This window comes from Triturus cristatus, chromosome 12 (genome assembly GCF_964204655.1).
Source record: "Triturus cristatus chromosome 12, aTriCri1.1, whole genome shotgun sequence".
NCBI lineage: Eukaryota > Metazoa > Chordata > Amphibia > Caudata > Salamandridae > Triturus > Triturus cristatus.
In genome coordinates this window covers 12855148-12873261 of record NC_140595.1, presented here as the reverse complement: position 1 = coordinate 12873261, position 18114 = coordinate 12855148, and the positions used below count along the sequence as shown (strand labels likewise).

General features: G+C 49.8%; 1 protein-coding gene across 1 annotated transcript in view; it reads left to right on the top strand.

Annotated features, from left to right (window-relative positions):
• HCN2 (hyperpolarization activated cyclic nucleotide gated potassium and sodium channel 2) overlaps positions 1-18114 on the top strand; it is a 265315-nt gene that overhangs the window by 85071 nt on the left and 162130 nt on the right. Inside the window, exon 2 of the mRNA XM_085638283.1 lies at positions 586-1009. Within this exon, the coding sequence (XP_085494409.1) occupies positions 586-1009 (424 nt within the window). The remainder of the gene's footprint in view (positions 1-585; positions 1010-18114) is intronic.

Below are 18114 nucleotides of genomic sequence, written 5' to 3'. Positions count from 1 at the left end.
CCAGAGCATCACTGCACCTGACCTTTCTGACCCCTGGGGCTGCTCTACCACCAGGGTATACCAGCTCCTGGCCTTTCTGACCTCTGTGTCTGCTCTGGGATTGGATGTCTGGGGCTTTTCCCCCACCAGGGTAGGATCCTTTCTGCCTCCCTGTGTCTGCTCTGGGGTAGGATGTCTGGGGCTTCTCCCCCACCAGGGTAGGATCCTTTCTGCCTCCCTGTGTCTGCTCTGGGGTAGGATGTCTGGGGCTTCTCCCCCACCAGGGTAGGATCCTTTCTGCCTCCCTGTGTCTGCTCTGGGGTAGGATGTCTGGGGCTTCTCCCCCACCAGGGTAGGATCCTTTCTGCCTCCCTGTGTCTGCTCTGGGGTAGGATGTCTGGGGCTTCTCCCCCACCAGGGTAGGATCCTTTCTGCCTCCCTGTGCCTGCTGGCCGGTGAGATTTGCTTTTCTTTTGCCCCTCCAGTGTTTCTCCTGCCGTATCTGAGATAGACCCCCCTGTGCTTTCTTTGGAGTTGATGTTGGTCATTAGGTTATCTAGTGTCCACTCTTGACCTCTGACCCCCGTATCTTCTTTGTCTCCGCAGGTTCTACTGGGACTTCACGATGCTGCTCTTCATGGTGGGCAACCTCATCATCATTCCGGTGGGCATCACCTTCTTCAAGGAGGAGACCACCACGCCGTGGATCATCTTCAATGTGGTCTCGGACACCTTCTTCCTCATGGACCTCGTGCTCAACTTCCGCACCGGGATCGTGTTCGAGGACAATACGGAGATCATCCTGGACCCAGAGAAGATCAAGAAGAAGTACCTGCGCACCTGGTTCGTGGTGGACTTTGTGTCCTCCATCCCAGTGGACTACATCTTCCTCATCGTGGAGAAGGGCATCGACTCGGAGGTCTACAAGACGGCTCGCGCGCTGCGGATCGTGCGCTTCACCAAGATCCTCAGCCTGCTGCGGCTTCTGAGGCTCTCACGCCTGATCCGCTACATCCACCAGTGGGAAGAGGTAAGGGCTAAGGAGCCGCTGTCTCCATGCCTCCCGCTCGCTCGGATTGGCCACGATCGGAGACACCTGTGGCAAGAAACAAAGAAAAGGGGGGTGTCTTTATATGGGAGAAAATGGCGCCTATAAAGTGTGCATAGATTCTAATTCTGCGTGTAAGGTGATGCAAAAAGGTGAGGGAGAACACCCTAAGTCTTCAATAGCAGATCCTAGGGTCAAAACATGATTGTAGCAAGCCTATGCACACGCACGGTGTCGTCGTAATTTTCTTGTTCCTTTAATCCAATATTTGGATTAAAGAAACAAGAAAATTACGACGACACTGATTGATCTCTTTTGTGTGAAATATATGTTCAATGAATTTGTAAAGAAGCTTGACAAACGTCTTACTAAGAGTTGTATTTAATACAAGCGTACAAACCCTTGTGGCAAGGTTGTAGCGAGAGACAGTGGAGCGAACGTTGGGGTGTTGTGAAATTACACAACATTCAAACCTCGGTCTATGTGTTAGTGTGAAATGCGTCCTCATGTCAATCTTTGGTGCGAGGATGCATTCGAAGAAGAGCTCCGCGAACAGCAGCCAGTCTTGTTCTGTTGTTCCTTTGCATTTGTAGTACATTTCTAAGATGATTTACCACAAATAATACCGTTCACTGTGATCTTTCTTTTTTCCCCCACAAACAGTGCATAATTACGCGAAGTGATGTAATTTCGGGAATGTCGCATAACGAGCATAAAAAGAAATTCCGCCAATTACATAAGTGTAATTTACATTTCGTGCAGTGTTATTGCGAGTAGAGAGTTGTGCAGCCCTTGAGGCCACATCAAGAGCAGGCCGAGTTTCTTCCGTAGACCTCATCATGTCCATTACTTAAAGTCCTTTTCGAAGCCTCGCGTCCCGTTCGTGACGCCGTGTCTTCGGGTCTGGAAATCCGAACTGGACGGTTGTGTCCACTTCTGGAGCATCTCTGTGTCCACTGTAGAGACCACACATTCTGGACAAAACAAACGTGCTTGAGTTTGAATGCAGTGGATCTCAGTGTGAGTTGACGTTTGAGCCGCTAGCTCGAGGTGGACTCGAAGAGGGGAAGAGGGGTTGATGCAAAAATACATCTGATGTTGTGTGCTGCAAACGAGTTCCTTTACCCATAAGAAACCACAATAACCAGGGCTATTAGAAAGATGTGGCAGGGAGGAGCACATGCCCTGCAGAGCCGGACTGGCCGTACCGGGCATCGGGCATTTCCCCGGGCTGAGGGCTGCTTTGAGTTCTCAGTCTGGCCCTGAGGCCCTGTATGCAGAGCACCAGAGGCCGGCGCTTCTATTGTGGTCGGGCTTGTCCCAGATCCCAAACTGTCTTTGTCGCAAGAGACATCGCCTCCGGGCGGAGGACAGACCCGATGGTGAGGCTGTCATTAGTGCGCCAGTGAGATCACAGGCTCTGACCGAACATAGCTGTTGAGGGTCCGATGTCATCTTTTAAGAGAGATCCCTCGATGTGACATTGCACTCCCCCAGTAACTTAAGACAAAGAGTATGCTGTTCCTGGGGGGGTTGAAGGGAGTGGGGGGGCATGGAGGGGGGTTGACAAGCTGTCAGATCACGTCAGTTGTTGATAGGTGCTTGGAAGGGCAGGGTAGTTAGTACTCATCCAGGGATAGCTCCAATAAGGAGCAAGGTCCCTCACACATCCCGAGGAGTGTCATGCTTCATCATTGCACCCGACAAAGCTGACGGAAGCTGCTCTGTAGAGAACACACGCGTGGAGCCCTGACATCTGATGCTTTACCTGCCAGGACAGTGAAACTGGTCAAGCTATGAGAGAGCGCAGAGCAATCGGCTGATCCTGTCGCCTTGGACATTGGTGCACTGTGGGCACTCGTCTAGTTATGGTTGCAAAACAGTTTCTGTGGTCACCATGGGTCAGGGTGAAATTTGCTTTTACATAAATGCATGAAATTTGGGAAAAATGTCTAAAATTACAGTCAATTACAGTAAAGCAAAACCAGCCTTCAGCACTGAATTTTAGTACACAACGCGTCCTTGCTTCCGCTTGGACGGGAGGACGCGCTGTACTCTAACAGTAGCGCACAAAATGCAAGCGCTGGAAGCGGAGCCACTGGCGTCCTCCGCATTGTTCCCATGCGCTCATACAACATTTTTGCCATGAATGGTGCGTAGTGATGTGGTGTAATAGCGCAAGTTTGGGAGTTTTACATAGCAAATGTAACACTAAATTACCCCATTTATGTGAGATCACTCTGGTGTAATGGAAAGTTTGCACGGTCCTAGTCACCACTGCGTAAACAGGAAACGTCTCTCTGCCACAAGTGCCAGGCTGCTATCAGTAGGAACAAGATGGCCGCCACTGGTTCTATTAGTTTAAGTGAGGGTGCCTCACAGATGTCGGGCCGCCCCGTGTTTCTGCTCCTTCCACCTGGTTGCTCAGTCCAGTTACACCCTCTACGCTTGGTGTGACATTTCATCCCCAGGCTGAGCAGCGTGAACATGAAACCCACACCACCCAAGAGCAAGGTGTGACATTTCACTTTCTCACACCGACTGCCCCTGAAGTCCAATCGATCGCTTGTAGACACGCAAAGCCTGTGACTGGTTCAAGAGCTTTTAATCTCACTGCGAGCTTCACAGGACTTGTCAGAACTCCTAACTCTGAACCAGACATTCAACAAGCCATGCACAGAGCTCAAAGACGCTTGGAGCCACACCGAGAGACTACGTTTGGAGTGTTTTTCTATTTTTAGACTTCACTTCCGGAGTGTCTCAAACGTTCCTAGAGTACTTCATCCATTTGTAGGGTCCATTTCATCCTTATCCAGGGTCCACTTCTGGAATGTTTCATCCTAATCTAGGGTCCACTTCTGGAATGTTTCATCCTTGATCAGGGTCCACTTCTGGAATGTTTCATCCTAATCCAGGGTCCACTTCTGGAATGTTTCATCCTTGTCCAGGGTCCACTTCTGGAATGTTTCATCGTTAACCAGGGTCCACTTCTGGAGTGTTTCATCCTTAACCAGGGTTCACTTATGGAATGTTCCATCCTTATCTAGGGTCCACTTCTGGAATGTTTCATCCTTATCCAGGGGCCACCTCTGGAGGGTTTCATCCTTATCCAGGGTCCACCTCTGGAGTGTTTCATCCTTATCCAGGGTCCACTTCTGGAATGTTTCATCCTAATCCAGGGTCCACTTCTGGAATGTTTCATCCTTATCCAGGGTCCACCTCTGGAGTGTTTCATCCTTACCCAGGGTCTACTTCCGGAGTGGTTCACCCTTATCCAGGGTCCACTTCTGGAATGTTTCATCCTTCTCCAGTTTCATCCTTATCCAGGGTCCACTTCTGGAGTTTCATCCTTATCCAGGGTCCACCTCTGGAGTGTTTCCTCCTTATCCAAGGTCCACTTCTAGAGTTACATCCTTATCCAGGGTCCACTTCTGGAGTGTTTCATCCTTATCCAGGGTCCACTTCTGGAATGTTTCATCCTTATCCAGGGTCCACTTCTGGAGTGTTTCATCCTTATCCAGGTGCCACCTCTGGAATGTTTCATCTTTATCCAGGGTCCACCGGGAGCTTCACAGAACTCCTAACTCTGACCCAGAGATTGAACAAGCCATGCAAAGTAACTCAAAGAAACTTGGAGCCAGACTGAGAGACTGCATCTGGAGTCATTTGTCTATTTCTAGACTCTACTTCCAAAGTATCTCAAACATTTCCACAGTTCATTTCTAAAGTTCTTCAACCATTTGTAGGTTCCACTTCTGGAGTGTTTCATCCTTAGCCATGATCCGCCCCTCTCTCGAACTACAGCATTTCCTCTCCCTGGAGGAACAGCATACTTCTACATTTAACTGTTGCATCTAAGGGGCTTGGGTTCTGGACCTGATACATTGCTGCTGGTCCCTCCCTTTGTTTATTGCCAGCAACGAATCCACATCAGTGGAGGGTGCACAGCGTGTGTTCATAGCAAATAATGCAGCTTGGAATTGGTGGGTAGGAAAAGGGACAGAAAGGGCGTGGGATGCGTACAGATCTGCCCAATTTGCTTTTTAATATTCCACACATTGGGGGGTGCAGTAACCCCTTCATGGACTGGCCCAGAAGGGACCAGAGCTCCTGGCCCTGGCCGTCTGTCTCTCGTGTTAATGTTGAATCTTCCAGACGCCAATAAGCACCTCACGTTTCAGATACCCTCTGCCCCCCGTCCTTTGAGAGGTGCACCCCACCTCTGCCAGGGTCGCTCTCGCCTGTCTGTTATGTTCCTGCAGCCACAGCTCGGGATGTGTTCCTGCAGCCACAGCTCGGGGTGTGTTCCTGCAGCCACAGCTCAGAGTGTGTTCCTGCAGCCACAGCTCGGAGTGAGTTCCTGCAGCCACAGCTCAGAGTGTGTTCCTGCAGCCACAGCTCGGGGTGTGTTCCTGCAGCCACAGCTCAGAGTGTGTTCCTGCAGCCACAGCTCGGGGTGTGTTCCTGCAGCCACAGCTCGGGGTGTGTTCCTGCAGCCACTGCTCAGAGTGTGTTCCTGCAGCCACAGCTCAGAGTGTGTTCCTGCAGCCACAGCTCAGAGTGTGTTCCTGCAGCCACAGCTCAGAGTGTGTTCCTGCAGCCACAGCTCAGAGTGTGTTCCTGCAGCCACAGCTCGGAGTGAGTTCCTGCAGCCACAGCTCAGAGTGTGTTCCTGCAGCCACAGCTCGGGGTGTGTTCCTGCAGCCACAGCTCAGAGTGTGTTCCTGCAGCCACAGCTCGGGGTGTGTTCCTGCAGCCACAGCTCGGGGTGTGTTCCTGCAGCCACAGCTCAGAGTGTGTTCCTGCAGCCACAGCTCAGAGTGTGTTCCTGCAGCCACAGCTCACAGTGTGTTCCTGCAGCCACAGCTCAGAGTGTGTTCCTGCAGCCACAGCTCAGAGTGTGTTCCTGCAGCCACAGCTCGGAGTGAGTTCCTGCAGCCACAGCTCAGAGTGTGTTCCTGCAGCCACAGCTCGGGGTGTGTTCCTGCAGCCACAGCTCAGAGTGTGTTCCTGCAGCCACAGCTCGGGGTGTGTTCCTGCAGCCACAGCTCGGGGTGTGTTCCTGCAGACACAGCTCAGAGTGTGTTCCTGCAGCCACAGCTCAGAGTGTGTTCCTGCAGCCACAGCTCACAGTGTGTTCCTGCAGCCACAGCTCAGAGTGTGTTCCTGCAGCCACAGCTCAGAGTGTGTTCCTGCAGCCACAGCTCAGCGTGTGTTCCTGCAGCCACAGCTCAGAGTGTGTTCCTGCAGCCACAGCTCAGAGTGTGTTCCTGCAGCCACAGCTCAGAGTGTGTTCCTGCAGCCACAGCTCAGAGTGTGTTCCTGCAGCCACAGCTCACAGTGTGTTCCTGCAGCCACAGCTCAGAGTGTGTTCCTGCAGCCACAGCTCAGAGTGTGTTCCTGCAGCCACAGCTCAGCGTGTGTTCCTGCAGCCACAGCTCAGAGTGTGTTCCTGCAGCCACAGCTCAGAGTGTGTTCCTGCAGCCACAGCTCAGAGTGTGTTCCTGCAGCCACAGCTCAGAGTGTGTTCCTGCAGCCACAGCTCGGGGTGTGTTCCTGCAGCCACAGCTCAGAGTGTGTTCCTGCAGCCACAGCTCGGGGTGTGTTCCTGCAGCCACAGCTCGGGGTGTGTTCCTGCAGCCACAGCTCAGAGTGTGTTCCTGCAGCCACAGCTCAGAGTGTGTTCCTGCAGCCACAGCTCAGAGTGTGTTCCTGCAGCCACAGCTCACAGTGTGTTCCTGCAGCCACAGCTCAGAGTGTGTTCCTGCAGCCACAGCTCAGAGTGTGTTCCTGCAGCCACAGCTCAGCGTGTGTTCCTGCAGCCACAGCTCAGAGTGTGTTCCTGCAGCCACAGCTCAGAGTGTGTTCCTGCAGCCACAGCTCAGAGTGTGTTCCTGCAGCCACAGCTCACAGTGTGTTCCTGCAGCCACAGCTCAGAGTGTGTTCCTGCAGCCACAGCTCAGAGTGTGTTCCTGCAGCCACAGCTCAGCGTGTGTTCCTGCAGCCACAGCTCAGAGTGTGTTCCTGCAGCCACAGCTCAGAGTGTGTTCCTGCAGCCACAGCTCAGAGTGTGTTCCTGCAGCCACAGCTCAGAGTGTGTTCCTGCAGCCACAGCTTGAGTGTAGCCCTTGGGAGGGATGTTTTCTTAAACCACTGCTTCACTAGGAGGAGTGTGGGGTCTGGGTGGGGGTTACTTCGACACAGCCCTGTTCGCGCGCTCCCCGGGTGGGATACTCATGGTACTGCAGAGAAGCATCCTACATACTCTGCACTTCTGCCATTAGCCGTGCCCTCCTCCCCAATGGCTGCCCCCATACCCTTTCTCTGCCCCTCCCGCACCCCCTATTCCTTACTTTCTGATCCGAGCTCAGGCCACCACTTGATTTAATTAATCCCTCGGATTAGGTTACTGTATTTAATTGAAGCCATGCCCCGCCTCTCTCCGCCCTCGCTCTTCCCCCCTGGGTGGGGGCGTCGACGAGTGGCCACCAGCATGCCTCGCGCCATGTATGGGGGGGGGGGGATCATTTCATTTCATTCATTTAAATCTTTATTTTGACGCATTGGCATCATAAAAGATACAATAAAAACATTCATTTCCCTTACAATTTGACATTTCCTAACACTAAAAAGAGATGACAGGATCAATTAAGCTAACCTATTTCTATGTGTATTCATTGCGTCCGAGTACACAATATCTAATTACATGATTCTTTAACAAGCACAATTTACCTGGGCGAAAATTATACAACAATTAATAATACAATTAATAATAAATACAATTTAAGAACTATTAAAAAGAATAATTAAATCACTAACCACTAGGACATAATTTTAAAAGGTTATACCAAATTAAAAAAAAATAAAGTTTAAAACTTTGGAGTAATCCTCCAGGTTGGATAATTAGACATGCGATTTGAGTACATGATCATCCTAATCATTTTGAAATATTTGATAAACAATAGTTGTGCATTTATATTAAAAATGTAGGCCCAACTTTATTCTAATGAAGTTAACAGCAAGAAGAAATCTACTGACTCCAAAAACTATCACCTGGCTGGTGTCAGTCTTTAGAATTCTGCCAGCCTCCTTATAGGATCTCGAACCAATTTTAAGACAAAGCGGCACTATCCACTTTTTCCTTGGTGTTGCATAGCTGGAGTAAAAGAGAAGTATATGTAAATCATCTTCCTTTGCATCATGAGTGCATGAAGTACAAAGATCACTACTTAACTTCGCCCAGCTTTTTTCAAGCGCCTTGGTTCTAAGTGTACCATATCTAAATTTTAGGTACAGAGTTTTTGATAACGGCGGATGGATCTCATCTAAAAAAGGTTCAAAAAGTGCTACATCTTTAAACAATAAAAAATGATCAGTCAATGGACCATGGGTTTTTATGTACACTGACTCGTAGCTCACGTGTGACCAAAATGATAATTTAACAATTTTCCTAGAGCACGAGTTCATAGCCTCAGGATCATTCCAAAAATGGGCTAATCCAATCATGCCCAGCCAAGTTCTAACGTGCTTGAACCAATAAACTTTATTGCAACTATCGAGATCCATAACTTCTTTCAGGCCTTTCTTATAGTCAAGTAATTCTGGAGTCGTCCACAGTCTGACCCACAGCAATAATGGTCTTAATATTGCGTGTTGATCTGTTCGTTTCATGTTTAGATCCAGAAGGAGGGGTGTCAATGGGGTATTAGTAGATAGTTTTAGCAACCCCCTAAGGAACTTGTTCTCAAGGCTTTCAAATGTACTTCTACATGCGGGTCCCCATCATTCTGCCCCATATTGTACCGCTAATTGTACCTTGTACTTGAAGATCTCTAGGGCAGGGGTTACTGCCTTGTTCAAGCATTTGTTATGTCTTTTAAGGATTGGGAGGCAGTTTTGTTTAAAGGCTATCTTAGTCCTTTCTAGCTGTGATCTCCATGCTAAGGATGAATCTATAGATACACCTAAGTAAATAAAATTCTGCACATAATCAAGCTTCTGTCCATTTAACATTACATTTTTCCTAAAATGTTTATGCGGGCTCAGGGCCATGTATTTCGTTTTTTAATATTAATTTCTAAACCTTTCGAGATACAATAGGACTGAAACCTTTCCAGTAGGTTTTGGAGGCCCCGTGGTGTTTGAGAAATAAGGATGGTATCGTCCGCAAAAAGGAGGGACGAGACCCGTTCGCCCCCCAGTCTTGGTGAATCATTATCACTGCTCTCCATGTAAGACGGAATGTCGTTAACAAACAGGGAGAATAAAGTCGGGGCCAGTACACACCCCTGGCGTACTCCCCTCTTAATCGGAATAGCTTTTGTAAGTTCCCCAGTTGGACCCCACCTAACCTTGGCATAGTTGTCCATATGTAGCCCCATGACCAATTTTAATAAATCTACTGGAAGTCCTTGAGTTTTCAATGATTCCCACAAAAGTTCTCGGGGGATAAGGTCAAATGCCGCCCGTAAATCAACAAATGCCACATACAGGTGGCCTTTGCGAAGGGTGACATATTTCCAATACAAACAACAAAACCTTAGGACTTGGTCAATGCTTCCTGTTTTAGCTCTGAACCCGGCTTGGTATTTTGTTAAAATTGATTCATCTTCCAACCATGTATTAATGCAATTTAATATATGCCTAGCATAGATTTTTTGGGTTATATCTAAAAGGCTTATAGGGCGGTAGTTAGCAGGATTGCTTCTATCGCCCTTTTTAAAAATAGTAATAATTTCCGCTCCATTCCATGTGTCCGGAATTGCTTCCCCAGCCGCAACAGTATTACACAAATGATTAAGGTATGGTACCCAGACGTCCAATTCATGCTTGAATAGGTCGCCTGGTACTTTGTCAAGCCATGGAGCCTTCCCGTATTTGACTGAGTTAATAGCTAATTCTGTTTCCTGTAAGTCAAAAACTATTTGTGTGGGTTCGGCATCTACAAGTGACAAAGCATACTCTTCCTGCACTGCACCCTCGGCCCCTTGAGCGGCATACAAATTTGTGAAATGGTCAGTCCAAGTTGCCTCATCAAGAGAAACCTCTCTTGAGCCCTTCTCCCTTTTGTTACCCTTGGCCACTGTTTCCCAAAATAAATTTTGGTCCTTCATTTTATCTGCCATCAGCATTCAGGACCATAATTCCTCGTCCCATAAAGACTTTGCGTTGGCCAGCACCTTATTGTATAATTTCCTACTTTCCTTAACTGCCAGTGAGTTTTTGGTTTTAACCGATTCAATCAAAACAGATTTTACTATTCGACATTCTTTATTGAACCATAATTTACCTACAGGCTGTAAGTTCACAACACCCGTCCCTTTTTTTGGTCTTTTAGTCATGAGTTCTAATAGTTCATTAAAGAACGCTTTGTGTAATTTAAGAAATCGACCAGGTTCACTTTTAAAGGGATCATAAGTATCGAATATGTTGGTAAGGCAGCTATAAATAAACTCCTCTTGTTCTAGGATATATGCCCATTTAACAGACTGTCGATTGTTGCTTAATATAACATTATCTGGGGCTGCTTGGTATCCTCCCTCTTTAGTTTCCAACCCCATTATTAAACTCTTTACAAAACTAATTTCAAGGGGACGATGATCACTGTCAGTCCTTACTTTGACCATCAGGTCTTTTGAATATGGCCACAAGTCCGAGGAAACAATAACATAGTCAATTATACTTTGACAATTGCATCTCAAAAAAGTAGGTGCCTTGGGGTTATCAGATGGTAAACGCCCATTGCATGCCCTCAGTCCATGGCTTGCCAATACCCTTGTGATTTGAAAAGCTAAGGTAGTACCAGCAACCACCCCATTACTAGATAAGGATGGGGGGACCAGGAAGTGTTCCTGGTTAGAAGCGGGCCTGACTGGGGGCAGTGGGTGTGCGGCGGGGCACGGGTGCTGTTGTCTAGTGCTACAAACTGACTGAACTACTTCTAAGCACCATCACAAAGACCGATGCTGGGCGGGGTGACATCAATCAATCAGTATTTATAAAGCGCTGGTAATCACCCATGAGGGTATCCAGGCACGGGGCTCAGTCGAAAAGCCAGGTCTTGAGTCTCTTCCTGAATTGCGCCAGCGAGCCGTATGTCCGGAGGGGGAGGGGAAGGCCAATGCAGGACTTGGCAGCAAGGTAGGAGAAGGAACATCTTCCATTATGGCTTCTGCGGAAGTGCAGTGTCTGTGCAAGGGAGGTGGAGTGAAGGCCTCTGGATGGTTGCTTGAGGTTCGACGGCAGTTGATGTATGGTGTTCTTAGGTCTTGAGGGCTTTGTAGGCATGTCAAAATCTTGAATTGGCATCTATCTTGGACGGGGAGCCACTGGCGGTTCCTATGGTATGGGGTGAGGTGGGTTCATTTGGACAGGTTGAGGATGAGTCGGGCCGCTGAGTTCTGTATCGTCTGGAGTTTCCTTGTGAGTGTGGCTGTGGTTCCAATGTACAGTGCATTGCCGTGGTCCAGCCGGCTGGTGATTAGGGCTTGAGTGACAGTTTGTCCCGTGCCGATGGGGAGCCGTTTGAAGATTCTTCGGAGCATGCAGAATGTGTGAAAGCAGGCAGAGGAGACTGCGTTGATCTGTCATTTCATGGTGAGTTTGCGGTCCTGGATGATGCCTAGTTTGTGTGAGTGGTCTGTCTGCATCGGAGTGGGTCCGCACTCGGCAGGCCACCAGGTGTCGTTCCAAGGGGAGGCGTTGTTGCCAAAGATCATCGCTCCAGTCTTGTCCGTGTTGAGCTTCAAACAGTCTGGCTTCATCCAGGCTGTGACGTTTTTCATGCAGTTGTGGAAGTTGGTCTTGGGTGGTCGCGAAGTCTGCTGAGAGCGGGAAGATGAGCTGGCTGTCGTCGGATATGATATTGAGATGATGGGGTCTGACGATGTCTGCTAGAAGTGTCAAAAAGGGTGAGGCTGCGGGATGAACCTTGACGGACGTTGCAGATGGTACTCTTGGGTTTCAAGGCAAAGGGAGGTAGGTGAATTCCCCAAGTTCATCCAGTGAGGAACGATGTGACCCATCTGAGGGCGTCTCCCTGAATCCCGATGTTGTGCTGTCTCTTGATGAATGTGTGATGGGATACAGTGTCAAACGCTGTGAAGAGGGTCAGGGCCGCCGATTCTTCCCTTTTGAGGAGGGTGCGGAGGATGCCAGTGATCAAGGCAGTCTCGGAGCTGTGGTTGGTGCGGAAACTGGATTGGGAGGTGTCGAGCAGGTTGTTTGTCTCAGGTGTTCGGTGAGCTGCTGCACCACCCAAGGACTTTGGCAAGGAACAGGATCAGCGAGAAGTGGCGGTAGTCCTGGAGTTCACTGGAGTTGGTGGAGGGTTTCTTGAGGAGAGGTCTGACTTCTGAATGTTGCCATGTGTCGGAAAATGTGGCTGTGGCGATGGATGTGATGTGGATTGTGGTGAGATGGCGGCTCATATCCTTGCTTCCTAGGTTGAAGAGGTGCTGGGGGCAGGGTTCTGTGGATGCTTCTGAGTGGATAGAGTTCATGATGGCTATGGTGAGCTGTTCCCATGCTCTAAGTAGCTGCTTGGGGTAGTCCTCTGTTGGAGTGAGGAGGCTGTGGAGGTCAGTGGGTTGGGGCTCAATGTTTCTGTAGATGATAGATATCTTGTTGTAGAAATGGTTTGCTAGTGTTTCTGTGAAGGACGGATCATGTTCTTGGTGGCCATTGATCACGAGAACTCTCTGACGTTGCTGAATAATTTCTTGGTGTGGTTGGTGCTTGCTTCGATGCGGTGTCTTTTAGTCGTCGGTGGTATTTGTTGAGGGCTGATTTGAAGGTGGCTTGGTCTGTGGTGTCTCTGCTGGTACACCATCTTCTCACCAGTTGTTTGCAGCTGTGTTTCATTGTCTTACGTTTTGGTGTGTACCACCAGACTTGTTTGGTGGATCTGCAGGTCTTTGCTGGGAGTGACCAGGTCAGTGGTGTGGGTGATCCAAGTGGTAAAGGTCTGACCTGCTTGTTCTAGCTGCAGATGGAGGGAGGGCTGGTGGTGGTGCACGGTGATCCTGTGATGGTGAAGTGGTCGGTCCAGGTGAGTTCTGTGGCACGGCTGTATTTGACTCTGTCGCTGGCCGTGAAGATCGTTCCCAGTGTGTGGGGGCTGTGACCCTCTGGGTGAGGCTGATGTTGACCATGCGTTCCAGGAGGTTGGCAGAGTTTGTCTCTTTGGGGCCGTCCAGGTGGAAGTTGAAGTGCTTTGGCTCGATGGCTAGTGGGTCGATGAATTCTGTGGTGGCGTCACTGACGCTAGCGTGTGGTACTGGTGGTCTGTAGGCGATGGTGCCTCTGATGGTCATTCCGTCGTCAGTGTGAAGTTGGGGTGTTCCAAACCGGTGTGGTGTCGTCTCCAGTGGAGCTGCGGCGGATTGTTTCTTTGTAGATGATGGTGATGCCTCCTCTGTTTTTTGGTGCGATCCCAGTGTGTCATCTTGTAGCCGTTGGGTGTTGCAGTGGCACCGGCAGGGGCGGAGGAGGGTCTGAGCCAGGTCTCTGTGATGAAGATCGCGTCATGGTCTCTGTGATGAAGATCACGCCAGTGGAGATGGTGTCTCAGAGTTCGATGGCGTGTTTGCCCAGAGACTGGGCGTTGAACAGGAGGCATCGGGGTGCTTCTAGGGCAATAGCTGTTGGCAAAGTGGGAGTGGTGGGGGTTTCTGTGAGTGCGAGGGGTCCTGGGTTGCAGGTGAAGAGACAGTGGTGGCAGGTGAACGGTCCTGTATTTGATCGAGGAGATGTGAGGCAGCAGATGTTGCGGTGCCTGGTGTCCAGGCCTCGGAGTTCTGCGGTGGAGCATCTGTGGGTGACCGGAGGGCCAGGGTTCCTGGCGCTGGGCGCGGTCCAGGTACTGATGGTGCACAGAGGTGTGCCTGCTGCGGTCTCCATTAAGTAGGTCCTCGGAGGGGGGTGGGGCGCTGGGTGGCAGAAAGTAAGAGTGGGCGGAAAGGAGCGAGCAGGTCTTAGACGGATGCGACCAGAAACAGAAAGAACCCAATAAAAGTAAAAGATTTAGGGCAAAACAAACTTAGAGGAAATACAGATATTACAATAGTGGCAAGTAGTTGGCACAGTGATGGGCAAGAGGCAGCACCAGGCGACACAGAGAGCGTAGGCAGAGTCTGGGAGACCGGCGATGGGGGAGCAGATCCGGGATCTGCTTCACACAAGGTTTATGGGAGATTCTGGTTAGTACATGTTCATCCAAACATAAACACCACAAGTGATCCGTAGGTTACGCTGTCTTCGAATGAAACCCATACCTAGTGTGACGTCTGTTTATAGCGACACCTCTGTAGTTATGTGACGTCAGGTTGTGTAGCACATATTCGCCCCTTATGAGACTTTGTAGTGTGTTGTATATACCTGTTACATCGATCACCGTTGTTCTCACACATTTGTGGTGTTTGCTACAGTGTGAAACCTGTTCATTAGGAGCACCTCCAGGTCGCTTTCATAAACACGAATTTCAAAATATAAATAGGTGTATACCGGGAAGTGCACGGTGCAAAGCGTGGTACCAATGCAAGTCCCTGCGTCCAGGGCGGGGGCACAGGGTGGTACTAGTACCTGCGTCCAGGGCGGGTGCATGGTGGACAGTGTGGTACCAGTGCAAGTCCCTGCGTCCAGGGCGGGTGCACAGGGTGGTACTAGTACCTGCGTCCAGGGCGGGTGCATGGTGGACAGTGTGGTACCAGTGCAAGTACCTGCGTCCAGGGTAGGTGCACAGTGGACAGGGTGGTACTAGTACCTGCGTCCAGGGCAGGTGCACAGGGTGGTACTAGTACCTGCATCCAGGGCGGGTGCATGGTGGACAGTGTGGTACCAGTGCAAGTCCCTGCGTCCAGGGCGGGTGCACAGGGTGGTACTAGTACCTGCGTCCAGGGCGGGTGCATGGTGGACAGTGTGGTACCAGTGCAAGTACCTGCGTCCAGGGTAGGTGCACAGTGGACAGGGTGGTACTAGTACCTGCGTCCAGGGCTGGTGCACCGTGGACAGGGTGGTACTAGTACCTGCGTCCAGGATGGGTGCATGGTGGACAGTGTGGTACTAGTACCTGCGTCCAGGGCGGGTGCACCGTGGACAGGGTGGTACTAGTACCTGCGTCCAGGGCGGGTGCATGTTGGACAGTGTGGTACTAGTGCGAGTATCTGCCTCCGGGGCATGTGCATTGTACTAGTGCAAGTACCTGCGTCTAGGGCAAGTGCACCGTGGACCGGGTGGTACTAGTACCTGCGTCCAGGGCGGGTGCATGGTGGACAGTGTGGTACCAGTGCAAGTACCTGCGTCCAGGGCAGGTGCACAGTGGACAGGGTGGTACTAGTACCTGCGTCCAGGGCGGGTGCATGGTGGACAGTGTGGTACTAGTGCGAGTATCTGCCTCCGGGGCATGTGCATTGTACTAGTGCAAGTTCCTGCGTCTAGGGCAGGTGCACAGTGGACAGAGTGGTACTAGTGTGAGTACCTGCGTCCAGGGCAGGTGGAAAGAGCGGAATTAGTGCGAGTGCCTGCATCCGGAGCAGGTGCACAGTGTGGTAGTAGTGTGAGTACCTGCATCCGGGGCAGCTGCACGGCATGGTATTAGTGCGAGTACCTGCATCTGGTGCATGTGCGTGGTAGTAGTGTGAGTATCTGATCCCGAGGCAGGTGCACAGTGAGTTATTAGTGCGAGTATCTGCATCCAGGGATGGTGCACGATGGACAGCACGATAGTAGTGTGAGTGCCTGCATCAGGGACAGGTGCACTGTGGACAGCGGGGTACTAGGGCGAGTACCTGCATCGGGATCAGGTGCTAGTGTGGGGACCTGCGTCTGGGCAGGTTTACGTCAAACAGTGCGGTACCAGTGTGAGTACCTATGTCTGGGGCAGGTGCACGGAGGACAGTGCAGTGCTTGTGTGAGTAAGGGGTAGGTAAGTGGGTACATGAAGAGCAGGTGTACGGTGGTCAGTGTGGTAGTAGGGTAAGTAGTCACCTCAAGGGCGGGTGGATGAGGCAGTACTGGTGTGAGTAGGTACTTCAGAGCCTGTATATTGCCAACACCACATTTGAACGCTCTCGCACGGTTCACTTCTCACAATATTACTTTTAGGAATTCTCTAGAACACCCCTTCTAGAGACAAGTAGGGTTTTAGAGTTAAAGCTCAGGGGCCTGGACAAGCATCAGCTGCTGAGACACGAGGAGCAGGTGTGGGGTTCAGGGTCCAGTGTTAGTGGCCTCGCTCCTCCTTTCATCGGTCTGAGTTGATAAAACAAGAATCTTTACGTTGGCACCTACATAAACAGGTGCTACAACTACGCGGAGGAACAAAATATAGTTCCTGAAAAATCCCAAGTCCAGAGTATCCCCTTCCAGTGTATCATGAAGGTACACATAGATAGATAGGTATGCGTACATTGACCATTTACCTCCACAGCTTGACTATATAGAGTTGGTCCTTGTAAGAAGAACTAGTTAAGGGCGGTAAATCTAGGCTTGACTAAAAAAACACTGACGCTGGAGCCGTATTCTTGCAGGACAACTTTAAAGACCTGGATATTGTGGTAGGACATCAAATAAAAGTGCAGTGTAATAGCAATCGGGTGCGGCCGTTGGACCGCATACTTCTGGGGTTCACAAGCAAGTACCTAGAGAACAACCCTGTCTTAAACCAAACAACCAAAGTGAGAGCTTGTTTCCTGAAAGGGAATTTTCTCCCTACATGTGGGGGGATTCTGCGCTTTCCTTGCCAGAAACACCTATTGCATTTCACTGTGGTTCCAGGAAGACAACACCAGTCAAAGTTGCCATATCTTTAAGAGACCCAAGTGGAATTTTAATTCCCGGGGCGGAAATAGAAAATTCTGGCAGAGTTCCCGCCAAATTCCACCATTCACCAGATGGCAGACTTTTTTTTCCCCGCTCAAGCAATGCGCTCAGAACAAGAACAATGTGAGGTTTCAGAATGCGAGCGAGATTTGGCGTACCGGTTGCTAGGAGGACTTCAAGTGAAATTTTATGAACGTGGACAGTCGCGATCAGAGGGCTTCTGCAAGAGTAGATTTTCTCCTACAGCGGTGACCAAACAACTCGAAAATAGTGTAGTGCCGTTCGTTCTGATTTTTCAGCATGGAACAATCTACGGGCACTAAAATCAGCTTGCGAGCAGCGCAACATTCTTTTACCGCCCATTGGCGGAACTCCGCAGAATCTTTATGTAACTCTGCGTGATTTCGTGGAGTAAAGTTCCGTGTGTTCTGCCCAGGCCTAGTCTTGAATAGGCTGGTGCATCCACCCTGGCCTTCCTGTGGGAGACAGGAAGTCAGGTGAGAGGTTTCCTCTAGTGGAGCTAGCTGGGGCGCCACCGTCAACTCTTCCTCCGACACTACGTAGAATGTGGGGCTGCTCTGCCAAACTCTAAATTACCCCATTAATTAGTTGAACACTGTTACCTTGCTTAATGTTCTATATTTAAATATAATATATGTAGGTGTTTTGTTATACATTGAAAGATGTATTGCAGTTTAGCTAAAAATATTTTTCAAAAAGTCCTCCTCTCTGTAGACGGCATGATAGTTCGGGTTTGAGACCAGCATCACATTCTTGTGGTGTTTTTGGTTAAGCTGTTAGATAGATTCTCCACTGTAGGATTTCGAATGCCCCTGTTGGGATTCACAAGGGTCTACTCCATTCTCTCTCTGTTTCCGCCTGTGACCTTGATTCCTGGGATTTCAATACTCTCATTGCTACTGATTCCTAATCTTCTCTCGTCACATCATTCCCTCTTTCTCACTTCTTTCACTCTCACATCAACACCTGTTGTCTTTGATGCTGTCCGACAGATCCTGTGTCTTCCCTCTCATCTCTCCTATCTGTTCCCATGTATTATAAGGAATAAAGTAACCCCCTCTTTATATAAAAAGATCCAGGAAGCCACCTAAAAATGCTATGACCTGTATTCATTTCTTGACAGTTTAAGGGGTTCTCTAACAGGATTACAGACTCTGATTTTTGGAGGTTGGACTTGGTTGTGATTTGCTCTGACAATGGCTGACTTGTAGCCAGGGACATGTATGTGACCCTCAGTCCTATACATA